A 24,680-nucleotide genomic window follows, 5' to 3' on the forward strand; every position below is an offset into this window, starting at 1 on the left:
AAGAGTGACACTCTAAAATGCAGCCAGGATTTCTACATTTTCACATGTTTATATTACTTGTACTTCAAGATACCAGTGGTTGGACAATGGCTGCCAGACTCTCTTCATTATGCTCCCTCAGCACGATATGCAACTACTGGCCATCTTAAACTGTCATTTGTCTTCTCTGCCAGAACAAGAGCTCTGTAACACAGAGGAGACTGCATCCATCTTTGTATCTGCAGTACCTTGGAGAGTATCAGGCATATAGTGGGTACTCACCAAATAACTCTTGAATGAATTAACTGTCATTGAGGTGTCCCCCCAAAAAAAGAGGAAATATGTTCATCAGACCAAAGGAAAATATTCCTTAAAAAGTAATTCCTCAGCTGTCTTTTCCCTCTTTATGTGTCTGAAATATTTCATAAATTTTTAAACCTGCCCTTTCAGCATAAAAATCCAACTCTGGAGCCACTGCCTGAATAGAAACAAAGAGTCAGGAGTCTTTTAAAAGTATGTGAGTTCAGCTAGTGATTTGTCCTTAGGAGCTATTACTGAAGCTGAACTTCTAGGGCACCTCTCCTGGCATTGCTTCTGGAGTATGGTAACTTAGTAGACTTCTCAAGAACCTTGCTCTACAGGTGCTCAGTAAATGATGAATGATGTATTTGATTGATAGAAGAAATTCAGAAGCAAGTCCCAGATGAACTTAGAGTTGCTCAGATTTTCAGTTCATGTTCTCTGCCTTGCTCTCCAAATCTAGACAAGCTTCTTGCCTCCAAATTGAAGTAGCTTACATCATTAGTTCAGCAAATGCGAATTAATGGTAACTCTGTGCATCCCTCTGGGGCACCCCAAAACAAGCAAAACCTAAGATCTTACAGTATCGGTTCCAGCTGGCTGAAATTTCAAATGATAGGTACTGGCTATGTCCTGAAAGGACCAAGATTGGTTTTCATGCCTCTTAAATACTTCTTGAGGTGTCAACTTAGTTATCAAACCAATTCCTCCTCTGAGAATTCCCCCCATCCCATCTTAGCCAGTGGATCCCCAGCAGACAGACGGGGGACAGGCACTTCCCTTCCTGACTGGATAAGGGGTGGACACCTGGCCCAAAATGGGCCAGTTTCATTTTCTCTTGGAAAAATGGGGTTGAGAACACTAGAGAATCTGGACTGGTTGCTTGAGCCAGGAATATGTAAATTTACGAGATGTAGGGCAACCATGTGCCTCAAGAGACAGAGAAGGCAGTCTGGAAAGAGAAAGAAATGAAGGCACATGTTCAGAGATGAAAAACCATATGGCCTGTGAAAGAGACAGACACACACATACAAACTGGCGGCCTAGTTTTTGCTATATATAGTTTTCGATTGCCAGCCTTCCTGAGGCCAGATTATTCAACTTTTTCTTGGGTTCCAGGGGATATAATTCATTTTTCTTACCAATAAATTTCCTATTTGGGCTTAAGCAAATTTAAAACTGCCTTTACCACTGAAAAGAAAACATACACTATCTGACTTATAGAAAGAATTCTCATTACTCTTTTTGTTTTGTAGTCTGAGCATCTTTTAGTCATGTCCATATATTCCTGAGAAATTTCTAAGAAATAAGATGCCATAGGAGGGGGAATGACTGCTTTTCAAGTGTCTTGATACCCGAAGTCACAAAAACAGAAAAATGAATGGAGGCTTATTTACAGAGGGGATTGGACAAATATCAGACCTTTTTTGAACTACCAAATTAGATTAGAGTGGTTTTGAAGAACCAATACATTTGGCAGCTTTGCAAGACATCTATTTTTGAAGATTCTTTCCAGAACTGTGTTAAGAATGGCTTTTGTCATGAGCCTTTGCTGTCCTTCAGACTAGCCAAAACTGAAAACTGTAAGAGACTGAATTTAAAAAAAGCGTGTGTGCCTAGAGCAACCTAGACCCTGCTACTGGCTGGCCATAAACAATGAAAGTAAGATTCCGTATTTTGCCCTTCAGAAACCGTTCGAAATGTGTGTAGAGCTTTGTATGTACCACATTCATTCAGCCCTGGCATGCCGCACCCTGAATTGAGTCCTCGCTCACAATCATCATTTTGAAAACATGCATGGAAAACAGGGAACTGTGGACTGCTAAAATCATCATTTGGTTCAGGAAAATGTTTTTGAAGAAAATCTTAGGGCTTTTTCCTAGAATCAACGACAATGTCAAGTTACAATGATTACTGCTAACATATTTCTAATCACTCTAGGAAAAGAAAACGCCAACAAATAAGTTTCCAGCTCTTTTCCAGTCAACACCCTGGACCTTGAAGAAGCTTGCATGTAATTTGACTGCAACTGACTTTCCTTTTTTAGTTAATTGTGTTAAATGCGCCTCATAACTCCTAATCCCAGTGGGGCTGTCATTTAGAAGGGGCTAGGGGGGGAAGCCGTTTTAATTCTGGCTTTTGTTTCAGCCACTAAGTGTAATACCACATGATTGTTGACCCAACAGTAATCCAGTTAAAAAACAGTCTTCAGAGTCACTGCATCATCAAAATTAACCCTGATTACATCAAATTATGTTGAAACAGACCACAGCTGTTTGCCCTGTTGAAGCAACTGCTTGAGAGCTCATCCAGAAGATCTATCTGGGTGTCAGGAAGATACATTTTGTTTTTTATTTTTGTTTCTCAACACAAATGTAGGAGGGAAACACTCTGTTCTTCCCAGAGTGCCTGGTGGGAGTTGAAAACTTTGTGATACTCCAGAATCAAAAATCTTAATAATTCCAAAATAGAAGAAAACCTCAGACCTTTTAAGGTTTTGGTTTTCTATAGGAAGGATGTAAGAAGAAGGAAACGTAAATCTATTGAGTATTGCTCTTGTCAGCAAAAAAGAAGTGGAACTTACTACTACAGAGAAGGATGGTGGGACTTTCTGTGGTAGGCTGTACACGGATGCTAAGACTGGCTCATACTAGCCCATGAGAACAGATTGTGGTGAAAAATTCTGCAAGCTTGTTAAATAAAAGGGGGCATTATTAAAAGAATTTAAAATGGAAATTAACAAGTATTGGAGAAGATGAAGACAAATTGGAACTTTCATACATTGCTGGTTATGTAAAATGGTGTAACCCACCGTGGGAAACAGTTCAGCAGTTCCTTAAAAGTTAAACACAGGAGCCCTGGCTGTCAGTTAGTGGAACATGTGACTCTTGATCTCAGGGTCACGGGTGTGAGTCCCACGTTGGGTGCAGAGATTACTTTAAAAATAAAAGTAAACACAGATTCAACCCATGTTCCAGCAGTTTGACTCCTAGGTATATATATATATTTATGAAAACACAGGTCCACACAGAAACTCATACAGGTATGAATGTTCACAGCAACATTATTCATGGTAGCCAAAAAGTGGAAACAATGGAAATATCCAACTGAAGAATGAATAAAATGTATATTCAGTCATTGGGGTATTATTCAACCAAAAAAAGGAAGAACTGATGTATGCTACAACACAGATGAACATTGAAAACATTATAGAAAGTGAAAGAAGTCAGACGCAAGAGGCCATATATAATTGGAATCATATGGAATGTCCAGCAGAATTGCAAATCCATAGAGACAAGGTAGATGAGTGGCTGCCAGGGGTTGGGATTCGGGGAATGAGGAGTGACTGCTAATGAATATGGAGTTACTTTTGGGGGTAATGAAAATGGTCTGAAATTAGATAGCAATGATGATTGCACAACTCCGTGAATATACTGGAAACCACTGAGATGCACACTTTAAAAGGTGACTGTTATGGCATATAAATGATAGGTTACTAAGAAATTAACTCATAAACTTATAATAAGTAAGTTACATTAAAAACAAAGGGAATAAATAACCAAAATTCACCAGTTACTATTTATTTTACTACACTGCTATCTCTGCTCTTGGCGTTTTTGTCTATTGTATATGTTGGAAGTACTAAACAATGATGGATTACTTAGCATCTCTTAATTGTGTTTATACACATGAAGTTCATAGCTTGAAATTGGTCAGGGAGGTGAGGGGTAGCGTTCGCACCCTCAAAATTGTCGCATACTACAAATCGAGGCTACTGCCGCCGCCGCCGCCGCCACCACCACCACCACCACCACCACCATGTCACTGGCTGTATGGGTCAGACAGCCATTTGGGATAGCTCTGGTAGTTAAATGAGATGGTCTCCTGTGGCCTTTGGATCCCCAACAAAACAAAAACTAGCAAGTCTGCAAAGCCACTCTGCATGCATTTGGTGCAGAAGAATATGGCATTTCTGGTCACCTGTTGGAAGAAACCCACTTTGACTCAGGGAACACAATTTCTCCTGCTTTGCTACTTTGTGTGTGGGTACAAAGAGCTAAGTGATACGCCCCTATGGGACTTGTCAGAATGAGGCCAGATATCAGACCACAAATGATTTAATTCTTAGTCCCCGAGAGGAGAGCATCTGGGGAGCCTGCCCAGCAGTGTCAGGGTTAACAGTTAACCTCTCTGGAACCTAGAGATAGAAGTCAAAAGGTCTAAGGAGCCGTTGTTTTAGAAACGACCCAACAATTTCAACCACCTCTAAAAGTGAAGCCATGTAGGATTACCTCCACTTGCTCAGCCCTTCCCACCGGCCAATCCCTGTGGATTTAAACACTCCAGCTGGCTTGTAACTATCTTCACAGGTATTGTTTTCTGGTGTGGATGGATCAGAGACTTCTGGATGCTCCAGGAGTCCACAGCTTCCACGTGCCATCCTTTAAAGGTTGGGTTTTTGTCATCTCACAACATTCAGTGAGCATTGTGTGCCTGTCACCATGCAGGGAGGCTTCAGGGATACAAAAGTGAGGATGATACAACCCTGCCCAAGTATTTGCAGTATAGCGTGATAACAATTTATACAGGTGCAATGTGAATTCAGAAAAACATGAACAACTCTGCTGAGGAGTGGGGATGGTGAGTTTTAAGGAAAGCAATCTTGACATATGTTCGAGATGTAATTCAAGGTAGGACTTTTCTCTGAAGGGAGTAAGGGGCCATCACGGAAAGTATGGTCTGGAGTACCAGGGCCCTTTGTCAGGGATGTGACAAATCTTTGTTCTTGGGAGAATATGGTAACTGTGCGGCATGATCTGTGAATGCAATGAAGGTCCATCCTCACCAGTGTTAGCAAAAATGTCCCACAAGTCTAGCTGGCCCAAAGCAGTTAGCACAGGTTCTAGTTTCTTACAAAGGAGAAATTGGGAAATTGGACTTGCTCAAACTTTTCCCTATAAGAAAGTTTATTTCCAAAATATCTTCCACTGGGTATAATGTCAAATAACTCTCAGATTTTTAGCAGCTGCAGACAGGAAGGAAACCCAATAAGGTCTTCAGCCACACCGCAAGGCCACTTTCAGATCTCAGTCCCATTCAGATGCCTGAAATTGATTTGAGTAGGTCACAGTAATTTGATGGAACCAAATGGGCTCGAAGCATCCAGGGGTTAAAGAGGCACACACCTCAACATTCGTGAAAGCCCAGTGTCCTGAAAGTCACCAGCTGAGGTGGCTCAGCTGGCCACACTGACCTTGGCAAGCAGTACTCAGCTCTGAAATTAACCTGTCAACTAAATTGAAGGGGAGAAAAGGCAGCATGACTAGGACACAAACATCCATCCCCCACCCCCGGTCCAATCACTGACGTCAAGCCTGGCGTGGGTGGTATTAATCATGCCAGCCTGGTGTGCAGTTGAGGACAGCTCTCCTTCCAGCCCTTCCAACCCGTTCCTGGGACTGTTCCATCAGCCATGCACCTGCCGCTGGCCACAAACCCTCAACTCCCAGACAGGCACGGATGCAGGGTGTTGCCGATGACACTCAAAGCCAGAGTGCACCCTTTAGAACCCAGGCTTGGGGGGAGTGGGGGAGCCTTGTTGCTCATGTTTTCTTCCCAGGTATACAGTTCTCTAATCTCTGCAATGCTTCCTCCAGAGAAGCTCTCGCCATAAGATGGCCATTTCCTGAGGATTTAATGAGAATATAGAATTAATGGCCCAAAACTCTCTTTGCAGCCGGTCATTAATCCCCCTCAGGAAATACCCGTGATCTTTCATCAAAATTGCCTAAATTATAGACTAGTGATGCATGTCCTCACAGGTTTGGGGGGCTGGGGTTGGGGGGCTGTCATCCCTACTGGTTCCGATAGATGGCGCCTATCTTCATGTAAATAAATCACTCCTAAATCATTTTCCATTTCCCACCAGCGAAAACCAGAGGGTATTAAAACAAACGAACAAACAAACAAACAAAACCAGCAGGGAGTGGAGAGGACTCAGGAAAGGCCTAAACAGGGACGTTCTGTCCAAGGGCTGTTCCCAGGCCTGGCACACACCTCAGGCTCAGACTGAGCCACAACACCAGGGTGCAGCCAGGGACCTCAGCAGCACTCCTGCCTCCTATGTGCAGCCTGATCTGGGTGCTGGCAGCTAAGTCACGAGAAAGGTGGGGTGGGGGGCAAGAGAGCACCAAGAAGAGAGCCTTTTTTCTTTCTTTCTTTTTTTTTTTTTTTTAAAAAAAAGATTGTAATTTCCAGTTCAATTTATTTTTTTAATTTTTTATTTATTTATGATAGAGAGAGAGAGGCAGAGACACAGACAGAGGGAGAAGCAGGCTCCATGCACCGGGAGCCCGACGTGGGATTCGATCCCGGGTCTCCAGGATAGCGCCCTGGGCCAAAGGCAGGCACCAAACCGCTGTGCCACCCAGGGATCCCCGAGAGCCTTTTTTTCTGACTTTTGGGAAAGGAATGGTATGTTCAGAGAAGACTTCTTGAAGCTGATACAAGTTTCCCCCACTATCCAAAAGTTCGCCTTATGCCCTTTCACTTTTACAAAAGACCTACCTTACTACTTGTTTTTGCCCACCAAAAGAAATTTAAGGAGGACTTTCATTTTTAGGAGATGTTAATTGCTTCTTCAGTGTACCCCATTTCAGCTTACTGAGAAGTTTCATGGGCACGCACCGCTTTTGGATTGCCAGAAAGACCTGTACTCACTGTCGTCTTTCAGGCCCCTCCTGTCATTGGCCCAAAACATCAAACTTTTCTGTTTCCACATGGATTTATAAGTAACAGGGAGAAGAGAGTCTTTCGAAAAACAACGTAAGACCCTCAAGAGCTTCTTCTGGCAGGATGCAGCCCAACCACCAACTAACCACTTCTGAACTGGCTCCCAGTTTGTCTTAAATCATACAGTTATCAAAGGGTCTGTATTAGAAGACTACTCTTCTAAGGAAAGATAAGGCATACGTATGCCTGACTTGCATCATACACCTCAGCTGCAAACCAACCATGCAGATCTCTCCGACTGCAATCACGGAGACTTGGCACCATGACTCAGATGTGAATGAAGTCAGAAAGGTTGCTTTATTTTGGTTGGGAGTCACTGCCTCTTGATTGATTTGGCAGACTTGAATATTTTGATATTTGTCTCACAGGGTTTCAAAATACTTAAAGGCAGAGGTTAAAATGGCCATAATTCTAGGAGTGCCCCCCCCCCCCTTTAAATTGCAAGGCTAAGGGAGCTCTGGTCCCAGCTATATCCCGACAGTTCTGGCTTTACATTCATTCGAGCAGCACACTGGATACTGAAGAAAGTCCATGAAACGATGGGTGCAGGGGAGCTGATCTCGACCTCTCAGGACGCTTAGAAAGGCTAAGCACATAGTAAAGGATTAGCTTTTACAAACTGAAGAGAGTGAACTTTCTCCAACACAGGCAAGATCTGTAAAACCAGAACAGTGTCCAACGGCTTGGAAACAACTAGCTTTGCTGCACAGAGGCAGGGAAAATGAACAAAATAGCCTCCGTCTCAAGTTGTATGGGAAGTGTGAGACGCTGTTTCTCCCACTCATCTGCCCCACAGCACAGTTCCCTATGATGAAATGGGAGACTATCCAATTCTCAGAGAAACTGGGGTAGGACCTACCTTTGAATGCCGCTCCTGAAGATACTTAGTGAACTAAAGAGAGCCCCGGCCAAAGGTGGGGTATTTTTTCCCCTCTACCCTCCCCCTGAAGTACTGAGGTTCTCAAGTGTGTGCTTATACATCCTGTATTTCAGTTAAACCGCATCACAACGCGGCGAGAGAAGTATCGCTGGATTCCAGTTTTCGTAGGAGCCCCAAAGAAGTCTTGTAACCTGTGTCAGCGAGTTGGAACTCGGGGGAGTTTTGGCCGTAGTTTCTCGTTCTGCACCACCTTGCCTTCCAAATCGCTACGAATACACGGACTCATTTTTGCTTCGATTCTTTACATCACACGAATTTTCTTCTCCTGAATTCGTTTTCCCAGAGGCAATGCGGGGAGCCAGCTGGACTTTAATTCCTGGTAGTAAGAGGCCCCCACGTCGATGTGTAGACACTAAAGCAATTATCCCACTTTAAATAGCAGAGGAGCAAGCCCGGCCCCGGCCCCGGCCTAGAAGCTCGCCCGGCCGTCGCACAGGCCCTGGGACTGACTGGGCTCCGCGGAGTGGGGATGCCGCGGCCGGCGCAGCTCCTGGCCCAGTTGGTAGCTTCGCGGAGACACCCCTGTGAACAAGGCGCGTGAAGGCGCCGGGCCCCTAACACTGTGCTCTCTGCTGCTCCCGCCCCGGGGTGCGAGAGTTCATGAAACTCTTGCTGGGAAGCGGAGCACCCGTTTCTGCCAGAACCGGACCCGCTGAAACCCGAGACTCGGGATGGATCGGAGACGCGAGCGGCCGCGGGGTCCCCCGCCTGCCGACCCCCAGGGAAACTCGGCCTGCGGCGGAGGGCGCGCAGCCCCGCCCCCTCCCCGCCCCTCTCTCCCCGCCCCCTCCCCTCCCTCCCCTCCCCTCCCTCCCCGCCCCCCGGGGCGCGGCGCCTCGCCGGCTGGCGGGGCTCGGGGCCGAGGGGAAGCCGGACCCCGGGGCGCGGCCGGCGGCGGGCTGCGGCGGAGCACACCCGGGCCTCGCGGGCCCCAGCGGCCGGCGGCGTCGGCGTCCCCGGGGCGGCCCGCAGGGGGGCGCGGCGGCCGGGGGCGTGGCGAGCGCGCGCCGCCCTCTTCCCTGCTGCGGCGGGGGCGCGCGGGGCGGGGGCGCGGGGGCCGGGGGCCGGGGGCGCGCGGGGCGGCCGGGCGGGGGCGCGGGGCCGGGGCGGGGGCGCGGGGGCCGGGCCGGGCCGGGGGCGCGCGGGGCGGGCGGGGCGGGCAGGTGGGGGCGCGCGGGGGCGGGAGCGCGCGGGGCAGCCGGGCCCGCGCCGCGCCGCCTCGTCCTCGCCCCGCGGCCGCCGGGCGCCCCTCCCCTCCCCTCCCTCCCTCCCTCCCTCCCTCCCTCCCTCCCCTCCCCCGGAGCTGCGCACCGCCGGCCGGCTGACCCAGCGGCCCGCGCCCGCGCCCTTGTCCGGCCGACCCCGCGGCGGGCTCCAGGCGGCCGGCAGCATGAGCGGCGGCGGCGACGTGGTGTGCACGGGCTGGCTGAGGAAATCGCCCCCCGAGAAGAAGTTGAGGCGCTACGTGAGTGCGAGCGGCGAGCGGCGAGCGGCGAGCGGGCGCGGCCGCGGGGGGCCGGGGCGCGGGGGCCGGGGCCGGGGTCGGGGTCGGGGTCGGGGCCGGGGGCCCCGGGAGGGGCGGGGCGGGGGCCGGGCTGTCGGGGGCGGAGGGCGGCGGCCGGGCAGGTGGAGGCTGCGGGCTGGGGCTGCGTGGGGCACCTGCACACCTGTCACAGGTGCGCGGCCGAGGGGCGGAGCGGGCGGCCGGGCAGGTGGAGGCTGCGGCTCCCTCTCCGCCGGGCGGCACCTCCCAGCCGGCCTCCCCGTAAACTAAACAGGGTGTTGAAGTTTGCATTGATTGTTTTCGGAGCCCGGGAGAGTTGGTTCCCGGGGCCGGGGGACCGGAGCAAGCCCGGGCGGCCCCGGCCTGCGGGGGAGGGGGAGGGGGCGCGGGCGCGGGCGGCCCCACAAAGGGCGAGGCGCCTCACACCCTTTCCCCCTTCCCTGTCTCTGCCCGCCTCTCCCGGGGGCGCCTGCTTCCTCCCAGGGCACAGCCTCTGCATCACGGGCAGCGTCAGCGGCATGTGCAGCGCCTGTATTAAGTGACTCATTTGTTTGTCCCCCGTCTTTCCCTTTATTCTGTATGTCTCTCACATACACCCCCACCCCACCCCACCCCACCCCACCCCACGGGGGTGACACTGCACTTTGGCCTGGTGCAAGCGGCCGGGGTTTGTGCGGCCTCCGGTGCCCGGGGTCGGGAGAAATCGAGGCGCTCCGTTGCCAGGTGGTGGTAACCGACGGTGTTTACCGAAATTGCTGGGACAGCCTCTCCCTTCTGGGGGAGAAACTGGCGACGTCCGAGGGAAGGTGGTACCGGTACCGTCCGGAGCGGACCGGTGGGAAGCCTGGCCAACCACCACCCCCTCCCCAGGCGGTGCCTCCCGGGGTCAAAGTACAAGATGGTGCTAATTACAAATCAGCCCTGGGCTACTTGCAGGCGTTTGGAAGTGGAAGGTCGGTAAAAGGTGTCAAGGTCTCCCCTGGGCGCCCTCTCCACTTCCTATGAAATGCCCTTGTTTCCAGCGACTCTGGGTGCTGGACTCCCAGGGATCATTCCCACAGCATGAAAGTGAGCTGTGGCCTTCCAGCTGCAGTGCATCAAGGGAGCTCGGAGTAGACCCTGCCCTGCCCTCCCCTCCCCTCCCCTCCCCTCGGTCAGCTGCACCAGGGGCTGTCCGTGGGGGGAGAGGCAGAAGCTTACCAGAGTTTCCTGTCTTGGCTCCCCAGATCAGAACGGAGGGACTTCTGGCCTCTGGATTGAGGAAGTGACATTCTGTTTTTCAAAGGAAGTGTTGTTGGGGAGTGCAAATGTGTGTGTATGTAAATGAAAGCAGGCTCTTATTTAAATCACTTGCTGAGAAGACTCTTAAGAATTTAACAATGACTTTTGAAAGTGGACCGAGATTCAAAACGCAGCACGGAGGAGGCAGTCAAGTGTTCACCCCAGTTCTAAAGCCCACTTTTCGGGGATGCCTGGGAAGCCGAACTCCATACGATTACTAAGAAAGAGATTTTTCCCCTTTTCACAATCAGCTCATTAGGAAACGTGAATTTTTATATAATGTTAAGGATGAGTAATTTGCTATTAATGTTTATATATATATATATATTTTTTTTTTTTTTAATGAAACAAATCTTTGAGCTTCTGAAAACTATTAGCAAAAGTGTACTAACCTACCGACTGGTGGAATAGAGTATCCAGTGAAAATGTGACTGTTAATTTTCAAGTTAGAACACTACCCTAAAGAGCCTTGAAACTGTTTTTGATACAGTTTGCAAACTGTCTGACACCTTATCTGTGTTCAATGACTACTCCAACTCTATCACCCAGACTCTTTTTTTTTTTTTAAATTTTTTTTTTAATTTTTATTTATTTATGATAGTCACAGAGAGAGAGAATGAGAGACAGAGACACAGGCAGAGGGAGAAGCAGGCTCCATGCACCGGGAGCCTGACGTGGGATTCGATCCCGGGTCTCCAGGATCGCGCCCTGGGCCAAGGGCAGGCGCCAAACCGCTGCGCCACCCAGGGATCCCTCACCCAGACTCTTTATGACCCATTTGTTTGGTATTTTTGTTCTCGAGCAACTTACCTCAGGAAAAAACAAAAACAAAAACAAAAACAAACAAAAAAACAAGTTTGGAGGCTTTGGAGTCAAGCATCTTTTTCACCCATCTGCAGTACTTGACACCCTACAGTCATAGGATGACCTCAGCCTCTTTCCCATCCTCCTTGTGGCTCTAGCCCATAGACATCTGATCAAGCTAGTAACAGCTTTTCTTAGGCTTCGGGGTGATGTGTTCTATTGGTATGCCTGGAAGTCTCCCCTACTGTGGTAGTTCAATTCTCTTAGTTGAAACTGAGCCGATCTACCTAACCCCAGACTCGAGGGGTTAGAGTCTACCCTTACATCTTATTTTCTTTTTGCGAGTGGAGAATTTTTGCGCCTTGTTTTAAGTTAGAACTTTGCCAGTTCCCTGTGTTCATTTAGAGACCCAGATTATTCATTAGAATCAATCTAGGAGGCAAGTAATTTCCAGCTCTGTTGCTAAACACACACCCCAAAATAGCTGCTTATTCTCATGTATACCATAGGTATGTGGTATTATGGATCAATAAGTCTTCATTGTAAGAATATGTCAACCATCAGAGGTAAAGACAAAAGAAGCTGATGAAATGGATTGCAGCTACTTATAGTTAATTTTAAAAACTTCTCTCGAATGTGAGGAGAAGGTAGGTTTAAGGGGGAAAACCATTTAAAAGAAGCCATGGCAAATATTACCTGGGATCAGGTTTAGAGATTTTTTTTCATCATTTTTTTCCAATTAATCATAAGAAAATGTAGGGATCTATTCAGTATTGCTCTGAACATTGGGGTAATTACAAAAAGTGACCTCTGGGAAGTGGTGAGTGTTGCCTCTGGGCCATGGTGATATCTTTGCAGTGCAAGGCCAGCAGAAGGAACAGCCCTCCCATCGTGCTGTAGTATGCCTATATATGAGTGTGTGTGCATACACACACACACACGGCTGAAGCCAGATTTTCTCAGAGAAAAACATTTTATGACTTACACTGCTCTGTAATTTTCTATTAGTTTCAATAGATTTAGGGGAAAAGATTGGTAGTAACACTGCCCTCTAGTGACTATTTGGAGAAAATTGTGTACTGGTTCTAATGAACAACTGCACCGAGGAGACTTTATTTTTATTAAATAAATTTATTTATTAAATGTCTCTCAGACACTGGATTAGATGCTGGGAATAAAAATTAAGCCATCCTGTCAGTCTTAGCACATGACCTTGCCTTCTCCACGAAGATCATTGAAGCTATCAGAGAGTGGCTATATGCACATACCACAACCATATTTCCAAATATACCTGTATCTGCATGGTTCCTTTACTTTTTCCCTCTTCTTAGAGTAGGTGAAGTGTCCTTATTTTTTTTAAGATGTTATTTATTTATTAGAGTGCAGGAATAGAGGGAAGGGCAGAGGAACAAGCGACTCCTCAGGGAGCCTGAATGAGGGTGAGGGCTATTGTTGCTGAGATAATGACTGAACTGAAGTCAGACACTTATCTGACTGAGCCACTCAAGTGCCCTGATGAGGTGTCCCTTCTAACTGAGCAATGCTGTGCTTTGGATCATATCCCATCCCATCTATTCGGATCATTATTACGTTTTCTATCGTGAATCTTCTGTCTTAGCGTTTACCTGTTCTTTTCTATTAACGTGTCAGTATGCTTCCCTTTAACAAAATCCTCCCTCATATTATATCTCTTCCTTCTCACAATACTTTTTCCTTTTCTTCAGGGCTAAACTTATTCATGGTGGTTTACACTGTCTCCATTTCTCCGGCCTTCTTGTCATTTGGCTCCAATCTGAAACCTACTTTGTCATTTCACTACAGCTGTTCTCTGAAAGACACCAGTGACACCCAGGTCATTAAACTCAGAGGTCTGTTTTTTTCATTTTAATTTCTTCACTCATTATTCATAGCAGATCACTCACTCTTTCTTGAAGCACCTTTCTCTGAAGTGATACAATAAATGCCCCACTTTTCCCCCTTTTTTGGCCACTCTAAGTCTCTTTTGCGAAAATGACCCTCTTTACCCAATCCTTCAAGTTGGAAGCTCAATTATCATTGCATACTTGTCATTATCAAGTTAAATTTCCATCCCAGAGTTGTGTTCTGAATTCCAGACGTGCAAATATGGTTGTTAACTGGACATCTCTACTTGAAGGCCTCTTAATCATCACAAACTCATGACACTCAAAACTCTATTCTTCATCCCCCATCTTCTCAGTAAATGGTGCCACTGACTATCCACTTGGGATTCAGTCTTCACTCCCTGTCATCCACTACCACACATCTAATCTTTTATAAAACCCATAGTAGTGCTATCATCTTAATATCCTTTTCTCTATACTTCTCCATCCCCATTGCCATGACTCCTAAGATTGTCATTTTAATAGTCATCTGTTGAGGACTTAGTCTGTACCAGGCACTGTGCCTAGACCATTGATCTCTTCATCTTTTTAGCCCTAGGAGAAAAGATGTGACTTGTCCAATGTCTCCTGGTTTTGTCCCAAAGCCTAAGCTTTTTAAAAAAAATTATTAAACTTCCTACTCTGACATAATCTGAGATGCACATGTATTTGTAAAAATAGGAAAGAGAGAGATGTTTACTCTTTACCCAGTTTCTCTTGATGGTAGCACTTTGCAAAACTAGAGTGATATCACCATCAGGATATTGATAACGATGGAGTCCAGATACAGAACATTGCCATCACCACATGACCCTTCAAGTTGTCCTTTTATAGTCACACCCACTGTCATCCTATTCCCACCATATCCTTAACCCGTGACAACTACTAATCTGTTCTACATTTTTATATTTTGTTTTTTCAAGAGTGTTATTATGTAAATGGGCTCGTATAGTTTGTAATGTTTTGGGATTGGCTTTTTTCATTCATCATGATACTCTGGAGATTCATCCAAGTTGTTGTATGTATCATTAGTTCATTCTTTTTTTTTTTTTTTTAACTACCAAGTACTAGTCCATGGTATACGTGTACTGTAATTTATTTGTTAAACTGTTCACTTATTGGTTTTATTTTTTTTTTTAAGATTTACTTATTTATTTTTTTGAGACAGGGAGTGGGCAGAGGGAGAGGAGCACAAGCAGACTCCCCACTGAGCAGGGAGCCTGATGTGAGGCTCAATCCTAGGACCCCAAGATCATGACCTGAGCTGAAATCAAGAGTCTAACACTGAACCAACTAAGCCACCTTAGAACCCCTCACTTATGGTTTTAATTTATATTTCCCTATGGCTAATGATGTTGAACATCTTTTCAGATGATTATTTGCCATCTGTATGTCATCTTTGGTCATATGTCTCTTTAAGTCTTTTGTCCATTTTCTTTTCTTTTTTTTTTTTTATGATAGTTATACAGAGAGAGTGAGAGAGGCAGAGACATAGGCAGAGGGAGAAGCAGGCTCCATGCACCGGGAGCCTGACGTGGGATTCGATCCTGGGTCTCCAGGATCGCGCCCTGGGCCAAAGGCAGGCGCCAAACCGCTGCGCCACCCAGGGATCCCTTTTGTCCATTTTCTTTACAAATTGTTTTTTTAATTTTTTGAATTTTGTGTTTTTTTAAGTTTTTTTTTAAAGATTTAATTAATTTATTCACGAGACACACACACAGAGAAAGAGAGAGAGAGAGGCATAGACACAGGCAGAGGGAGAAGCAGGCTGCATTCCATGCAGGGAGCCTGACGTGGGACTCCATCTCGGGTCTCCAGAACCACACCCTGAGCTGAAGGCGGCGCTAAACCACTAAGTCACCTGGGCTGCCCTTTTTTTAAAGTTTTTATTTAAGTAATCTCTACACCTCAGGTAGGGCTCGAACTCATGACCTTGAGTTCAAGAGTTGCATGCTCCTCTGACTGAGCCAGCCAGGTGCTCCTGGACTGTTGTTTTTGTTTTTGTTTTTAACTGCTGAATTATGAGCATTGTTTATATGCTCAAGATACTAGGCCTTGTCAAAAAATATGGCTTGCAAATATTTTCTTCCAATCTCTTTTCATCCATTAGGGTCTTTAACAGAGCAAAAGTTTTAAAAACCAAACAACAACAACAACAACAAAAATAGAGCAAAAGTTTTTGATTTGGATGAGATCCAGCTATCAGTTTTTTCTTTTATGGGCCATACTTTCTTTTGGTCAAGTCTAAGAACTCTTTGCTAAGCTGTAGGTTGCAGAGCTTTTCTCCCTCTCTTCCCTAAACATTTTTTAGTTTTAAGTCCAATGATCCGTTTTGACTTCGTTTTTGCATTAGGTGTGAAACTTATATTGTTGTTGTTGTTTATTTTTGGCATTGGATGCCCAATTGCTTCAGCACCATTTGTTGGCAAGGCTACGCTTCCTTTATTGAATTGCTTTTTGCACCTTTGTCATAAATCAGTCGGGAGTATCTGTGTGGGTCGATTTTCTATTCTTCATCATTCTGTATTTCTACCCTAATGCCAATACCCTGTAATCTTGATAACTATAGCTATATGGTAAGTCTTAAAATCTGGTAGACCGATTTCTCTACTTTATTCCTGATCAGATTAATCTTAATTTTTTTTTAAAGGTAAACTTGAAAAGTCAGCTCGTCATTAGAAAATGTGAACAGTGAGACGCCTAGGTGGCTCAGCAGTTGAGCGTCTGCCTTTGGCTTAGGGCGTGATCCCAGTTCAGGGATCAAGCCCCACATCAGGCTCCCTTTGAGGAACCTGCTTCTCCCTCTGCCTATGTCTCTGCCTCTCTCTGTGTCTCTCATGAATAAATAAATAAAATCTTAAAAATGAACAGTAGTAAAGTATAAATAAAAATTAACTATAATCCCATTGGTCTTGAATTTTTCTTTAAACTCATCTTTTCAACACAGAATGTGAGTGGAGCAAATATGTTTAATAATTTACCAATCAGCTATTACATGCCATGTATCCAAGTTCTGGGACAAAGAATAAGGAAACCTTCCTGGAGAGGTAGCCAGAACTAGAAGCCAAGAGAAGAAAGTCTTCCAGGCAGCCAGGCTGCTGACAGTGAAGCCCGTGGCAAGGAACTGCAGAGTATGTGTAGGGGTGCTAAACAGAGTGTGGTGTTGCTGGACCACCTGCAGGATGATGAAGATAGTGGGCTGTGAGACTTAAGAGGTAGACAAGAAAGAACATGTGGCTTGGTAAGAACAAGGGAGAGGGATAAATGGCCAACAGGTACATGAAAGGCTGCTCAACATCGTTAATCATCAGGGAAATGCAAATCAAAACCACAATGAGCTATCACCTCACACCTGTCAGAATGGCTGTAATTAAAAAGAAAACAGTAGGGAACTTCCTCAAAAAATTAAAAATAGAACTATCATATGATCCAGCAGTGCCATTCTGAGTATATATCCAAAGGAAATGAAAACAGGATGTTGAAGAGACATCTGCACTCCATGTTCATTGCAGCATTATTCATAATAGCCAAGATATGGAAACAACCTAAGTATCTTTCAGTGGATAAATGGATAAAGAAGGTGTGTGTGTGTGTGTGCATGCGTGCCGTGCTTGGTGTTTTCTGAATATTCTTCACCTGTGAGAAGGAAGGAACTCCTGCCATTTGCAGCAACATGGATGGACATGATGCTTGAGGACATTATGCTAAGTGAAATAAGTCCAAGAAAGAGAAATACTGTGTGATCTCACTTATATGTGGAATCTAAAAAAGCTGAACTCATAGGAGTGCCTGGCTGGCTTAGTTGGAGGAACATGTGACTCTTGATCTTGGGATTCTGGGTCAAGCCCCACACTGGGTGTAGAGATTACTTAAGTAAATAAAACTTTAAATAATAATAAATAAGCAAGATGAACTCATAGAAATAGTAGAATGGTGGTTACTGGAAGTTGGAGGAGCATGGGGGAAATGAGGAGATGTTAGTCAAAGGGTACAAACTTCCAGTTAAAACATGAATTAGGGATCCCTGGGTGGCGCAGCGGTTTGGCGCCTGCCTTTGGCCCAGGGCGTGATCCTGGAGACCTAGGATCGAATCCCACGTCGGGCTCCCGGTGCATGGAGCCTGCTTCTCCCTCCGCCTGTGTCTCTGCCTCTCTCTCTCTCGATCTCTATGTGTGACTATCATGAATAAAAAATAAATAAATAAAATAAAATAAAACATGAATTAAGTTCTGAAGATCTAACACACAGCACTGTGATTGTAGTTAAAGTGTACCATATTGTATACTCGAAAATTACTAAGAGAGTAGATCTTAAATGTTCCCATTAGGGGAAAAAAAAAAAAAAAAAAAGCTAGGGATGCATGGGTGGCTCAGTGGTTACGTGCCTTCGGCCCAGGGCGTGATCCTGGAGTCCTAGGATCAAGTCCCACATCAGGCTCCCTGCATGGAGCCTGCTTCTCCCTCTGCCTGTGTCTCTGCTTCTCTCTCTCTCTCTCTTTCATATGAGTAAATAAGTAAAAAAAGAAAAATGCTAATTATGTGATGTAATAGAGGTGTTCACTAATGCTGTGGTGGTAATCATGTTGCAATATATAAGTGTATCAAGACTTTGTTATACACCTTAAACTTATACAATGTTATGTATCAATTAGATCTCAATAAACCGAAGGGGGGGGTGGGGGGGGGGGGGACAAGGAAGAAGAAGGTCTTCAGAAACAAGCGAATTTAAGATTTGTTTCTAAGCCATCCTAAGAAGGCAAGACTCTTACAACAGACTATTGGAATATTTAAATAAAATTTATGTCTGGCCCAAATTCCTGGGACAGATAATCAGGTGGACATTCCTTTAGTAGTTTTCTGTTCTGTGGTCCTAATCACTGGATTGATTTTTTGATAGTGTTTGTAACATCAAAGAGACTGCTCTAACCCAGGGCCAGTTACTGAGCTTCTTATCACTAGCACTGGATCAAAATTCCTCATTTGGAATCAACCACATGTCTATCATCAGATAAATGAATAAATATATTTTACAGAAATATATACAATGGAATATTATTCAGCACTAAAAAGGAAGTTCTTACATGCTACAGCATGGATGATCTTAGTGACATTTTGTTAAGTAAAATCATTCACAAGAGGATAAAAGCTCTGTGACTCCACTAATGTGTGACACCTGGAGGGGTCAGATTCATAGAGATGGAAAGTAGAATGGTGGTTGCAGGAGAGGAGAATGGGGAGCTATTGTTTAACGACCACAGAGTTTCAGTTTGGCAAAATAAAAAGTTCTTGGGATGGCTGGTAGTGATGATAACACAATAATATGAATACTGAATGCCAGTGAACTGTACACTTACAAATGGTTAAGATAAATGCTATGATTTGTGCACTTTACCACAGTTTACAAAGAACACAACTCCTCATTTGCTAAGATTTGGTACGTGGCCCAGCTAATACTTCTAATCCAAAGGAAAAGACAGGCTAGAATCTCCATAGCCTTGAATGAGTATGGAATGTTCTCTCAGGGATATCTGAGGACCAGAGGCAGTAAAATTGTACAAAGCAGGAATGCACGCCTGCAGCTTTGCTTAATGAAATGACTTTGAAGTTGCTTTCTATTTCTCATTGGCCTTTCTCTAGTTAGAAGGGAATTGTGGAATATGGTAACCTCAAGCTTACAGGAAATGCTGAGAAACAAAGGGTCCTAAGCAGGCTATTGCCTGTATCCAAGTAATATTGAGCAGGACTTAGAGAATATGTTTTGTGTCCTTTGTCTTCCTAAAGGAATAAATCAACATTCAACCCTGGCTTCAAGGAACCAGGTGCCCAGGGAGACCAGAAGTACACATGCAAAACAGAGAAATACCATTATATAGAGATATATGGTCCAGGTATCATGTTCATGAAGGCAGGAGCTATGGAGATGGAAAAAACTGGAAGCGGGATCCCTAGGTGGCGCAGCGGTTTGGCGCTTGCCTTTGGCCTAGGGCGCGATCCTGGAGACCCAGGATCGAATCCCACATCGGGCTCCCGGTGCATGGAGCCTGCTTCTGTCTCTGCCCCTCTCTCTCTCTCTCTCTCTCTCTCTCTCTCTCTCTGACTATCATAAATAAATAAAATTTAAAAAAGAAAAAAAAAAAAAAAAGAAAAAACTGGAAGGGCTTCCTGGAGTGGGAGGTGGGGATATGAGTTGGACTCAGAAGATTGGGGCCCAGGAAGGAAGATAGCGATTGAAGTGGAAAATCCCCACACTGTGCATGGGATGGGGGGCAGTGAATTTCCATCCAAGGTGGAGTCTATAGTAGAAATCAAAAAGGTTTGAAAAGTAAGTGGAGAGCTGTGGGGGAGAGTCTATGAAAGGCCTTAGATGATAGAACATTTATTAATAAACAGCATCACTCTAACCAGGGGCCTTTCAGCCCCCACTTCACGGTGAAATGTCAGTGACATGTTGACATTGTTTGGCTTCAGAAGATCTCTTAGTATTTCAAAGGCCTTTGAAATCAAATGACTTGATTCTCTGAGCCTATTTCCTTGTCTATAAAACTGGTGTAATATTGCTTCACAGGGTTTAAGAATTTACTAGATTAACAAATGAAAAAAAAATCTTAATGCAGTGTCTAGCCCAGAGGAGGTATTTAATCTTAGAGGATGTGGCAGTCAGGGCCAGTGTTGATGTATAATTGTTAACCCTCTCATAAGAACTCTGAACATGAGCATGAGTGTCTTCACATCCTTTTCAAATTTGGGCCAGACCTGAGTTTTGTAACATCAAAATGCAAGTGGAATTCCCAAGCTAGATACTACATCAAGTCAAGTTCTAGGAAGTCAAGTTTTTCCTGAAAGGAACATCTCAAGGGTCTCCTGATCTCACAGAAGGGAGATAAAACCATATGGGGGTTTGTCTGAAGCTGTAACTTTGGCCAGCGTCTGGGAAACTTGTGTGTACTAGGGGATACAAAGATCAATGTGTGAGATTGTGAAGCCCATGTTCAAAAATGTTGAGAAAACTTCCCAGTAAGTGGTAACCCCTTAAGCCTACATTTGCCTCTTATCCTCTAGGCTCCTCCAAAGTGAACCCTCTTCCTGGCTTGTTTCCATGGCATTTTGCCACCTTTAGTTCGGCATTCTCACATCAGGCTTGTATCTGTCTCCCTTTGCTAGATTATGAGCACTTTATGTGATGGTGTAAGTATCTCACTTAGAGCCTGGTGCAGGCATGAAGCCACTTGAGCAGTACCAGCTGCAAGGAAGGCAAAGTTGTTGTCATTTATCATTAACAACCTCTTCCCCTGTAGCACCCCCCCCCCCAGCTTTATATTTGCTTCCTATTGTTTGTCTGCCAATTGTGAAAATAGTGAGTAAGTTCCTTAGGATTCTTCAAAGTGATTAATTAGAGCATTTTTTAGAGCATTTTTTAATATCATTATGAGCTCCCAAATATAAATACATCTGATGTGTTTGAATCTATTCCAGTTCTTTTTTTTTTTTTTTTTTTTTAAAGATTTGATTTTTAAGTAATCTCTATACTGAACATGGGACTCAAACTCTCATAATCCCAAGATCAGGAGTCACATGCTTTATCAACTGAGCCAGCCAGGCGCCCCTAGTTGTTATTCTAATGGATGCTCATGTTGTAATATCTTTAGCCAGTGGCTAAAATATCTTGGGTCTTCTGAGTCCTCTGACATGCCCTTACTAGTATTTGATAGTTTCTTTGTTATCTGGTATGGCAAGATGTTTCAGGTTTGTCTTGTACATTTTTTGATCCAGACCTAGGATTAGCCATTTGCTTGAAGTATCCTTTTCTTTGAGTAAAAGTGTTATCTAGAAACCCACATGGGCATTAAGGGGTTCTTACTGCTCTTGGGTTGGTCATATATATGATTTTACATGGTTATAAGCAACACGAACTATCGGTTTTACGCTGCTTTTTTTTTTTCCACAATCCACCACTGTAAATATTTTCACTTCTGCATAATATTTTTCCAGTTGTTAGTTATGAAAAACTTCCATCATACGCAGAAGGAGAGAAAATGGTCTAATGAACACCAATTCACACGGTTTCAAATCTATCAAGATTTTATCACATTTGCTTTATCCTTTTTACTCTTCCTTTGTGAGAATATTTGAAAGCAGATCCTGAACGGGTTCATAAGTTTTAAAAATAGCACACAAGTGAACATACCATGCTTTACGTACACATGTCCTTTGGTTAGACATATATGTTACTTTCAGTTATTCACTGTTACATACTGTACACACCTTGTCTGCTATATAGGTAGGACTTATGAGAATTTCACCCCTACTAATAAGACATAGCATTTAGGTATCATACAATATCACTGCCGCTAGCTAGGAAGATTTTCTTGGACAGGCTATCACTGTGTCTTTCCTTAGCTTGCCTTGGAAGAGTGTTCTGGTTAGAGCTCTGCTGGCTTGCAAAACTCAGGGAAAGTGCTAAGTTTTATATATATAGTAGACTGATTTCCTTGTAAGGATTATAGGAATGAGTCTGTTGCTCTGATCTTTTGGTACATCTTTCTAGAGGAAAAAATTGATATAGGCTGGGTGTATGTCTATATTTTTTGAGTATCAGCATAGGCTACAGTTTGTTGAGTTTAACGCCCTTTAGAAATCTTCCTGAAGACACTCTCATTAACAAATAATAAGAGTCTACAAAGTACATAGTATTCCCCTCCAAGTTTATAATCTTGCTGGGGAACATGCTTGAATTATAATGGCAGGCAGTACACCTGGCAAAGACCAGTGCTGTAAGAACCCAGGAGACGTTGGACTAGTGTGGTCAGCCAGTTCAGTTTCACATGACCCATGTTTGTATTTTACTTGCTGGGTAATCTTCAGTTTCACATTTCTACACTTATTTCCTGATACATTCTTAGGACTCACTTCACGTTTTTTGTTTTTAAGATTTTTATTTATTCATGAGAGAGACAGAGAGAAAGGCAGAGACATAGGCAGAAGGAGAGGCAGGCTCCCCGAAGGGAGCCCAACACAGGACCCAATCCAGGAACTCTAGGATCACAACCTGAGTGGAAGGCAGATGTTCAACCACTGAGCCACCCAGGTGTTCCTCACTTCACGTCTCGTTTTGTGGCCACCTTTGATCTTGCCCTCTGCATCAGAGAGGATTTTAGAACCTCTTCTCCTGGCTCTTGTGTTATGATGCCTTAGTACCGTGGACTAACTTTTGGTTTAGCTTCTAGAGTGCACCACATTTTTGTTCAGCCTTGTAGCTCCGGTATCTAAAGCACAGTAAATTATTGCTTGGCTAGTACTTTATATGCTTTTAAGTTTTGATAAATTTTACTTTGGGATTGGTTACATTTTTTTTTTTTTTGGTTACATTTCTTTGGAGAAAAAAGAGCTCAAGCTAGAACTGGATTGAAAACTTTTTTTTTTTTAAGCAACAAGTTTAGGGAATTTCTGTGGGATAGGCTATTAAAAAGTTAATTTTTTGTAATACTTAAATTTCACTCTTATGATAAAGTTATTGGAAACAGAAGATTATAAAAAACAACATGAATAAGGAGCACCTGTAATACACCTCCCATGGCAGAAACAATGTTAACATTTTAGTGTGTTCCTCGGTCTTTTTTTTCTATATTTCAATATGCTTTGTATGTTTATAAAGAATAAGACTGTATCACCTTTTGTATGCTTTAATATATTGAAAATATTTCCTGTGTTATAAAATAGTCTTCTAAGACATAGCTTTTAATGTCTGCTGAAGCAGAATAACATAACACAGAGCTTCTCAAGTATGTGTAATATAAAGACACTTTAAACATTTTTACACGTTTTTGATGTTGAATTAAATTATCTTTATTATTATGTTACCAAATTGTATAAACAAAAACTGAGATATAAATATATACTTTGAGCTCTTCTACAATTGTAAAACCAAAACAGATTAACGAATTTAATGTAAACCTTCAGAACCAATATAATTCACGTGAACGAGAATAAATACTTTGCTGAAACTAAATTGCTCCTTGAAATGTGAATATGGCCCTTACTCCTGTGAAGCCTCTCTTCTCTCCCACTGCATTTCTATGTTTGAACTATAGTGAAACTGTGGTTTGTTTGGCAAGCCAAATACTTTTAATTGATATGACCACATTTATATACTGTCACCTCTGGCTTTTCTCATTAGTCATTAGTGTATAAAAGTGAAAGAACTTAGTACATGATATTAATAAGATTATAAATGCAAGTGCTGATAATTAAGAAGCAGCATTCCCTCATAAGATGATCATTCAGATGATCCAGAATATATGTTTTAGAATCACCTTAAAGGCAGCCTGGGTGGCTCAGCAGTTTGGCACCAACTTAGGCCTGAGGTGTGATCCTGTAGATCTGGGACCAAGTCCCATGTGAGGCTCCCTGCATCTGCATAGAGCCTGCTTCTCCCTCTGGCTGTGTCTCTGCCTCTCTCTCTCTCTCTCTGTGTCTCTGTCTCTCCTGAATAAATAAATAAAATATTTTTAAAAAATAAATAAAATCACCTTTAAAGTGAAAACTCAGTATTGAAAAAATGTTTGAAATGCATCTGCAGATCCCTGGGAATATGCCTTTGGGCCCTATATTGAAAAAATCCTGGTGTACTGTAAAAGGTGTGGGCTATGAGGTCAGCCCTGGGTTAGTTAGAAGCCAAACCGAGCCTCCCACATGCTTTGTGATCTTGAGCAAATTTCCTTATTTCAGGACTTTGATTCCCTAATTTGTGAAGTGGAGATAATGGTAAGTTTAACTAGTTAATTGAATAATTCTAACTCAGAGAAGAGTAAACATGAATGCTTTTATCTTTGTTCAGTCAGAACTCCCACTTGTGCTTTGTCAAAATCTTCTCTACAGATCTCTTGATACCTTTGGCAGAGATCATCCCCTTTTGGTCACTCTGGGTTATTGAAAGTCCTCGGTCTTTTAAAATTGTAGTATACCATTTTAAAATTGTAGTATACCCAATCAAAGGCTTTTCCTACTCCTGTTAATGACCAGACTTGTGGTTCTGGTGATATGAAGTGGAAGAAGGTAGATTTGGCTTATTTGTATTCTCCTATTCTCCGTTCCTCATTTCAGAGAGTATAGGGATGGGGAACAGATAGTCTGTCTAGCATACTTCTCCTGTGCCTATTCTAGGCCCCAGTTGTTCTGTTGTG

At 44.0% G+C, this 24,680-nt stretch overlaps 2 protein-coding genes and 1 long non-coding RNA gene across 5 annotated transcripts in view; 2 read left to right on the forward strand and 1 right to left on the reverse strand.

The window, feature by feature from the left end:
- Positions 1-8,086, forward strand: part of NARS2 (asparaginyl-tRNA synthetase 2, mitochondrial) — a 135,384-nt gene extending 127,298 nt beyond the window's left edge. The window contains exon 14 of one of the 2 annotated variants that reach the window (XM_025419528.3): positions 8,065-8,086. In XM_025419528.3, the coding sequence (XP_025275313.1) occupies positions 8,065-8,068 (4 nt within the window). In that variant the 3' untranslated portion in view covers positions 8,069-8,086. Of the gene's footprint in view, positions 1-2,220; positions 3,940-8,064 lie in introns of those variants that run through there. The other variant, XM_025419522.3, reaches the window with a different exon arrangement.
- LOC112642116 (uncharacterized) overlaps positions 1-10,812 on the reverse strand; it is a 53,423-nt gene extending 42,611 nt beyond the window's left edge. For both annotated transcript variants that reach the window (XR_004807934.2, XR_003125059.3), the window contains exon 1: positions 10,716-10,812. This is a non-coding gene — a long non-coding RNA (uncharacterized LOC112642116). The remainder of the gene's footprint in view (positions 1-10,715) is intronic.
- Positions 9,319-24,680, forward strand: part of GAB2 (GRB2 associated binding protein 2) — a 192,365-nt gene continuing 177,003 nt past the window's right edge. The window contains exon 1 of the mRNA XM_025419517.3: positions 9,319-9,476. Coding sequence (XP_025275302.1) covers positions 9,402-9,476 — 75 coding nt within the window. The 5' untranslated portion in view covers positions 9,319-9,401. The remainder of the gene's footprint in view (positions 9,477-24,680) is intronic.

Source organism: Canis lupus, chromosome 21, assembly GCF_003254725.2.
Source record: "Canis lupus dingo isolate Sandy chromosome 21, ASM325472v2, whole genome shotgun sequence".
In the NCBI taxonomy this organism is placed as follows: Eukaryota; Metazoa; Chordata; class Mammalia; order Carnivora; family Canidae; genus Canis; species Canis lupus.